At 41.2% G+C, this 8,311-nt stretch overlaps 1 protein-coding gene across 4 annotated transcripts in view; it reads right to left on the minus strand.

Moving 5' to 3' along the window:
* Nucleotides 1-481: 481 nt before the first annotated feature.
* Nucleotides 482-8,311, minus strand: part of ppfibp1b (PPFIA binding protein 1b) — an 85,526-nt gene continuing 77,696 nt past the window's right edge. For all 4 annotated transcript variants that reach the window (XM_055155126.1, XM_055155125.1, XM_055155124.1 and 1 more), the window contains 8 exons: nucleotides 7,252-7,363; nucleotides 6,966-7,054; nucleotides 5,761-5,883; nucleotides 5,551-5,676; nucleotides 4,446-4,634; nucleotides 3,063-3,227; nucleotides 2,630-2,695; nucleotides 482-679 (listed from right to left, as the gene is read on the minus strand). In XM_055155126.1, the coding sequence (XP_055011101.1) occupies nucleotides 596-679; nucleotides 2,630-2,695; nucleotides 3,063-3,227; nucleotides 4,446-4,634; nucleotides 5,551-5,676; nucleotides 5,761-5,883; nucleotides 6,966-7,054; nucleotides 7,252-7,363 (954 nt within the window). In that variant the 3' untranslated portion in view covers nucleotides 482-595. The remainder of the gene's footprint in view (nucleotides 680-2,629; nucleotides 2,696-3,062; nucleotides 3,228-4,445; nucleotides 4,635-5,550; nucleotides 5,677-5,760; nucleotides 5,884-6,965; nucleotides 7,055-7,251; nucleotides 7,364-8,311) is intronic.

Below are 8,311 nucleotides of genomic sequence, written 5' to 3' on the forward strand. Positions count from 1 at the left end.
AAATAATAAAGAGAAATCAATAAAACCGCAAGAGTTTGGTTCTAGGAGAAAAAAAAACTGCGTGTGGATCTTTCTTCTTTCTTCTTGTGTGTGTTTTTCTCTGCTCTTTGTCTTTATTTAAGTATTTCCTGCTGACGATTCTGATATTTGGAAATTGTTATTAAATAAAGTTCTGAAAATAAAACAAAATAATAATAATAATAATGTGCTGTTTTAGAAATGTCATTGACTTCAGAGCAAATGAAATGTAAGACCTTAATCTGTCTGTTTGTATAAAGATATAAAAGGGAAGTACATTGATCTGATGATGTCATTTTTTATATTTTACACATATATTAACTCTGTGGGAGCGTAGGATTATTTGTGTGTTGCTGGTTCGATTTAATTCCAAACTTAACATTAAAAAAATGTTAAAATAAACTCCAGAACCCAGCTGGTACTCTGCAGTGGTGTCGCCCCATAATGTGTCCCTCTTAAAACAAAGATAAAAACAGATATAAAACAAACAAACAAACAAACGCTTTGGCTCATTCGACTGTAATACTAAGATGCGGAATATTTTCGTGTGGTTGCCGCGGCGACGGGTTTGCGGGTCTCACGCGTTCGACTCTTCGTCCGTCACGCTCGGGTTCGGAGAGTTTGAAATCTCTTTGAAGAATTCGTCGTCTTTTAACATGCTCTGGAAAACACACACACAAAAAAATAAAACTTAACACCACAAAGTTACACAAAGTTAATTACCGTATTTTTTGGACTATAAGTCGCACTTTTTTTCATGGTTTGGGTGTTTCCTGTGACTTATATATTAAAATATTCCTCCTGACAGCCACAAGAGGGCGCGCTAGTCTTGTGTGTCAGTATCTATTTCGCCTGTAACACTGTCACGTCGCTCTACTGCTCATGTCTCCTGTAGAAAAAGCCGTTGTCCTGCTGCAAATAGTGAAATCTGCAGCCGAAAACGGTAATCGAGCAGCCGAAAATAAGTTTGGAGTGAGCGAGAAACTTGTGAGGGACTGAAGGAAAGTGGGGATGGAGAACACAGCTTCACGGGAACCAGAAACGTTCCTGAAGTCACTGGATGGACAAAGCCTGGACTTCAGTGACACCAGACCAGTTTGTCAAAGCCTGATCCCGTCAGATCTCAGGGGTCTGGGTGGTACTGGGATGTGAGACACTGGGAAAATCGAGGCGCCAGTGGCAAAAACTGCTGTTGTGTCCTTAGGCAAGACACTTCACCCACATTGCCTCGTATGAAAGTGGTGTGTGTGTGTGAGTGATGGTGGTGGTCGGAGGGACCGATGGCGCCGATTGGACATGGCAGCCGCGCTTCTGTCAGTCTGCCCCAGGGCAGATGTGGCTACAACAGTAGTTTACCATCAGGTATAGAGTGAAAGAATAATGCTGAGTAATGTTCTGTAAAGCGTCTTTGTGACAAAACTGTCTGTGAAAAGTGCCATATAAAGAGAGACTTATTTACTTAAGACTTACACTGAAACCATCCTGTCGGGATTCAGAAAGACCCGAATAATTCTAAATGGAACTGATGCTGAGTCTGACGACAGCGACACAGAAGAGTTTGCGTCGCTCTGTTTACCTCCGGAGGTCGAGGTCGAGTTGTTCAGAAGTGACACCGAGGATGAAGAATTGAATGGATTTAGTGATTTGGAGTGAGATGGAGAGTTTGTTAAACTTGTTCTGTTCTGTTGTTTATGTTATAGTTTATCTGAAGAACTGTGAAATATGTGACGTTAACAGTCTGTTGTTCTCTCTCTATTGTTTTTATTACAACTTGACACAGGAAATGTCGGCTCCTGTCTCCAATTTTATAAAATACATTTCCCCCAAAAGTGAGATGTTTTTTTTTCCAGAGATGGAGAGTTTGTTAAATGTTCATGTTTGTCTGTTTGTGGATTTATGCTCTGGGAGTATGGGGTGCCCTTTGCTAAGTCCCTGTATGACGGAGCAGGAGCTGTGTTCATTGCCGGCAGTAAGTCAGACTGTTTGCTGTTGACTCCGCCAGGGCTGCCCTTTGTCACCGGTTCTGTTCTGTTTATGGACAGATTTCTAGTCACTAGGGGGTCGGTTGACCACAGGATTTCATCTTGCTGTTTGCGGACGATGTTGTCCTGTTGCTTCATCGAAGGACCTGCAATTGCACTCGGTTGCAGCCGATGTGAAGCGGCTTGATCAGCTCTTCCAAGTGAGGCCATGGTTCTCGACCAAAAGGTGGCTTGCCCTCTCCGGGTGGGTGGAGAGTCTTTGCCTCAAAGTGGAGGAGTTCAAGATCTCGGGGTCTTGTTCACGAGTAACGTGAATGACAGGCGGATCGGTGCATCGGCAGTGATCGGTCGCTGTATTCGTTTGGTGAAGAAGCTAGTCGAAAGGCGAAGCTCTCGATTACCGGTCAGTCTTGTTCTACCTCACCTATGGTCATGACTCTGGTAGTGACCGAAAGGACGAGATGGATACAAGCGCTCGAAATAGTTTCCTCCGCATTTTTATTTCAGTTCAGTCCACTCTGCAATTATGTTTTTTCTTGGAGCAGTTTTTTTGCTGGTGGACTTTACTCCAGAGCGACTTATAGTCCAAAAAATACGTTAATACTTTTATATATAAGTGTTTTTCTTACAGTGAGGTTCTGGATTCCTTCAGAGAACGCTCCGATCTGTCTCACAGTACCTTCTGAGTCGTCCATCTGTCAAAAACAAACACATATTAGGATTAGGGATGAGCATTCGATTCAATTTTCTTAATCGATCGGAGAATTAAAGATTGATTTTCGATTGATCATTAACGTTTTTATATTAAAATTATCATGATTATTATGACTATTACTAATCTACATAAATAAACTCAAATTTACAACTTATAAACCAAAACCACTAAAAGCTAAAATCTGTGGAAAAGTGAAAAATGACTTTTGATGCCGTCTCTGATTTGAACTGAGAACAAAGTAATAAACTCAAAGACCGTATATTCGACCATTTAAAAATGTTTTTTATTTCTGACTTTCCTTCTCATTTGATTTAATCATTTGGACTCTTGTGTCTCTGATGTTTCACCTGTTCTAGTCGGTCCAGATCGTCTTCGTAGATCTGCAGTTCAAATCCTTTCTGGAAGCTCCGCCCCTTCGGCATCTCCACGTCCATCGGACAAACGTACTCTTCGCTCTCCTCGTGCCTCCTCTTCCTCAGGCTGCCGAAGGTCCCGAACGAAAGCTTCCTCGGCTGGAACAGAAACGTGTACAAGTGTTAGACTGGATTTTATCGTGTCCTAGTTTTCTGCAAGACGAACCCTGACCCAGCGTTTCACAAAAGCTCCGTCCATTTTGTAGAGTCGTTCTGATTTAACTTTACCTCGTTCATTTTTCACAAAGGATCCATAAAAAAAAAACAACAAAAAAAAACTCAATTTAAAATTCATAAAATATTAAATTCGACCAAGAATCTGACTGTCCAAACAAGTTAAAAAATAAAAACAACCAGATAAGAAGTGTCTGTTAAGTCCTAGTATAGTAGGGAGTATTATACAGACAGGATGCAGTACCATGAGCAAAGTGTAGGGAGTATTATACAGACGTACCTTGACTTTAGTGGTGGCTGTGAGTAAAGTGTAGGGAGTATTACACAGACTTACTCTGACTTTGGTGGTGGCCGCGAATAAAGTGTAGGGAGTATTACACAGACTTACCTAGACTTGACTTTGGTGGTGTAGGGAGTATTATACAGACTGTAGGGAGTATTACACAGCTGTACCCTGACTTTGGCAGTGGGCGTGAGTAAAGTGTAGGGAGTATTATACAAGTGTACCTTGACTTTGGCAGTGGGTGTGAGTAAAGTGTAGGGAGTATTATACAGCCGTACCTTGACTTTGGTGGTGGCCGTGAGTAAAGTGTAGGGAGTATTATAGAGGTGTACCTTGACTTTGGTGGTGGCCGTGAGTAAAGTGTAGGGAGTATTACCTTGACTTTGGTGGTGGCCGTGAGTAAAGTGTAGGGAGTATTACCTTGACTTTGGTGGTGGCCGTGAGTAAAGTGTAGGGAGTATTACCTTGACTTTGGTGGTAGCCGTGAGTAAAGTGTAGGGAGTATTACCTTGACTTTGGTGGTGGCCGTGAGTAAAGTGTAGGGAGTATTACCTTGACTTTGGTGGTGGCCGTGAGTAAAGTGTAGGGAGTATTACCTTGACTTTGGTGGTGGCCGTGAGTAAAGTGTAGGGAGTATTACCTTGACTTTGGTGGTAGCCGTGAGTAAAGTGTAGGGAGTATTACCTTGACTTTGGTGGTGGCCGTGAGTAAGGTGTAGGGAGTATTACCTTGACTTTGGTGGTAGCCGTGAGTAAAGTGTAGGGAGTATTACCTTGACTTTGGTGGTGGCCGTGAGTAAAGTGTAGGGAGTATTACCTTGACTTTGGTGGTGGCCGTGAGTAAAGTGTAGGGAGTATTACCTTGACTTTGGTGGTGGCCGTGAGTAAGGTGTAGTCCGGGTTTTCCAGACACTCCTGTTTGAGCTGCTGGGCCTCAGAGCCGATGAGCAGAGTGAAGTGTGTGGCGAGGTGACGGCGCAGCAGAGTTTTATTCGGGGGGATGTTCAGGAGCAGAGCCATCGTCTCCACGTTGAACCGAGGCTCCAACACCTGGAACAAAGACGTCGTGATTATTTGGAGACGATTCGAGTCAAATTATTAATAAAAAAAATGTTTATTGTGAAAAATAAATCATTTCATTTTGATAAATCCTGGGGGAAAAAATCTGAAAATTTTTGTCATGTTCACTTTCCATTATATAATATATTTCCTGGCCTTTCTCCAACATTGCTGAGATGGGAGGCCGAACAATTAAATGAACATCTAACCACAAGAGCTACACCTCTACACCTAAGGCAGTTTGGTTTTCGTAGTCACCATTCCACAGAGTCTGTTTTTTGTTGTTGTTGAAAATGTCAGAAGTTTTCTTGACAAACGCGCATATGTGGGCGCAGTATTCCTAAACCTTAAGAAGGCTTTTGACATGGTAAATCACCAGATTCTTTTATCTAAATTATCCCATTTTAGTTTGTCTAAAGAGGCGCTGTGCTGGTTTGAATCTTATTTGTCCCACAGACAACAATGCGTTACCCTTTGGCTTTAAATCGCTCTACCTTCACTGTCCAACAGGGGTCCCCCAAGGTAGTATTTTAGGACCTATTTTATTCAGTTTATATATCAATGACCTTCCTGAAATGTGTCCAAATGTCAATGTCCAGCTGTGTCCTGATGATGTTGTGATCTTTACACAGGCAAAAACTGAACAAGAAGCTTCAGAAAAGTTCTCTTCAGTCATTTTTTTTCTGTTAAATTTGTGGTGTCACCTGCCAGAGGGACGACAGGTGGAAATGAGCATTTTTGCTATAATCTGTCATATTTACACTGCAGTGTTTTAGATGTTCATTAATATTCACTGTCCCTATTAAATAAATAAAGAAAGAAATACTCAGATTTCATGAAACCGGAAGTGTATTTGAGTTCATCTTCTCATTAAACACTAAATAAGATTAAAACCGTCCACACTGACCATGAGCCCCCCGTGCACGCCGCTGCCTCTCAGGTTCGGGGCGTATTCTGCCAGGTCGACCGAGCGCAGCCACTCCATCACTCTGTGGTTCGTCCACTGGGAAATCTCTGCTGGAGTCGCGTTATTCTGTGAACATAAATCGCGTTTTCAGTCATTTAAAAAAAGCACCAATATTTTAAAGTTTTTCCATGATTTTCTTAGAGTTCAGACCTCATCCGACGGTCGGCGCCGTAAACAGTTTGGCTCGTAGTTGTTGAGGCGGAGAACCTGGATGGCTCGTTTGATGCTGAGGTGATGAAGAACGCTCCCGACTTTGAGTGACAGCAGGTCGTCCTGAGGGTCACACGGAACAAAAGAGTCAGAGGCTGCAGAAGAATCACCAACACAGACTTTTCTGTCCCGATAACGATGTCGAGACTTTGGCTTTAAAGGTTGTATAGAGGATTTTTTTAAGGGAAGAGAAATACAGTGACAGTCCTTGTGCGCATTCAGAATTACTGTTGAAGTGACCTGTCTTAGAAGTAATTCAGCGACCGACGCATCAGTTTTTAGACCCTTCGTCTGCTTCGGTCGTGTGCTCAGTTTGGCTTTGCTACTTTTCCACTTCTCTTCTTCTTTCAGCGACCTCAAAAACTGACTTTCTTTTGCGGCGAACCGGTCGTGGATTCTCGTCCGCCGTCGCGACAAACTTTGTGCGAAATGCGAGGAAGCGACAGTTCGAAAATGCCTCTAAGAACCACTGCGTAAACCACATAATCCCCGCGCTCCGACGAGTCAGTTATACTAGGGAGTTTGATTGACAACCTAACAGCCAATAGAAAATGAGGGAGCCTCGTTTTCTATTGGCTGATGTTTATCTGGCCTCACTACGTCCACAGTTGATAGATTTTCGTTCTTTTTTTTTTTGGTCATCATAATTACAAAGCTGCCGCGTCTCTGTAACGGTATTTTAATCTTTCACTGACAGTTTGAAACTAAAAAAAAAATCCTCCATACAACCTTTAAGTTTAGGCCGATTCCTGATGTCACTGATAACTAGAAATATCATTATCTTCTTTAAACACAAAAAGAGTACGGTAGAAAATCATCCAAATATGTTGTGTAACTCTTGATTATGATTTAAAGTTTTTAAAACAGCTGTGGATAAATACAAGTTTTATATTATTTGGGCCAATTTTGTCCAGTGAATCGTCTCATTACACCAGTGTATCGACCAAAATACGATATCAGCTGAACCGATATCTTCGAAGCAGAAATCCGATTCACCAACATTTTCAATCTCTGCGCCAATATCCAGTATCAGTGCATGGTATATTTTGTCTCCTTAAATTCAAGATAAAGTCATACGATGATCATTTGTGCTAAATAAAATGCAGGTTATCTGTGTTTAATGTCACAAAGCTCAGAATTCTCACCACAGTCATGTAGTGCAGCATCCGTCCGTCCACTCGAGCCTCGTCAAACTGAGTCTTGTACTGAGGCAGACCGATGTCGTCCAACCACCCTGAGACAAACACGAGACGCTCGGTTATGCTCCTCTTTTCTACATGACACTGGTCACACCCAGGACCTGTCGGGCCCCATCACAGCAGCGACGCCAAGGTGGATTCTGATGAATTTGTGACTCACAAATATCAGAGAATCCACCTGACAGTTTGAGGTTTTCTCGAAGAACAATCCTTACACTGTGTCTTTACTCACGTGTGACCCAGTTGTAGTCCAGTTTGCCTTTGTTGTCCTCCTCCTCAGAGCCCAGAGCCTGGAGAGCGAGCTGCAGCTTCTTCCTGTGCAGAGGATGTTTGATCCCGAGCTCCTGAAACACAAACACCAAGAGTTTAAGACGAGACAAGAGAAAAAGATAAAACCGTTGTGTTAATGACACTGCTGTGTATGTAATGAAGTCTAATATTTATTTAATTCTTGAGCAGCCTAAAAGTTTCACTTAGAAACGCTGGAATTATTACATTTTCAAATTCATTTTATATGAAAATGTAAATGTGCAAGTCAAAATAAAATAGAAAAATTTGTAATAAAATATTAAATATCAGCTTTTGTTTTTTGCAGTTGTAGGGAGTATTATCTGTTACATAAAGGGTGAGTTGTACAGTTGTAGGGAGTATTATCTGTTACATAAACATGAGTTGTATAGTTGTAGGGAGTATTATATGTTACATAAAGATGAGTTGTACAGTTGTAGGGAGTATTATCTGTTACATAAAGATGAGTTGTATAGTTGTAGGGAGTATTATATGTTACATAAAGATGAGTTGTACAGTTGTAGGGAGTATTATCTGTTACATAAGGGTGAGTTGTATAGTTGTAGGGAGTATTATATGTTACATAAAGAAGAGTTGTACAGTTGTAGGGAGTATTATCTGTTACATAAGGGTGAGTTGTTGGAGAATTAGCTCTTATGTTAAGAAGTGTATTATTTTCACTATTGTAAAAAGTGTTTTTTTGTTGTTGTTTGTTTTTTGTATTGGAGGGAGGTAGATCAGAAAATGTCAGAATTCTTCTCACTACGTTTCTTGTTTTTCCAAATCTGTGACCCATGATGTTTTACTGTTGTTTGATGTGTATTAAATTTCTGCTTCTTGGTCTGGACTCTGTTGGAAAAGAGGCTTTTATCTCAGTGGATTTTTTCCTGGTTTAATAAAGGTTAAATACAAATAAATACAAAATAAGCATATGGTAAAAAAAATTATATTTCTGAGTTTAAATTCTCCATTCACTTTTGTGCGATCACAGAATATCGGACATT

This window comes from Boleophthalmus pectinirostris, unplaced genomic scaffold (assembly GCF_026225935.1).
Source record: "Boleophthalmus pectinirostris isolate CB_2022bp ecotype Guang Dong unplaced genomic scaffold, ASM2622593v1 HiC_scaffold_2, whole genome shotgun sequence".
Classification (NCBI taxonomy): domain Eukaryota; kingdom Metazoa; phylum Chordata; class Actinopteri; order Gobiiformes; family Gobiidae; genus Boleophthalmus; species Boleophthalmus pectinirostris.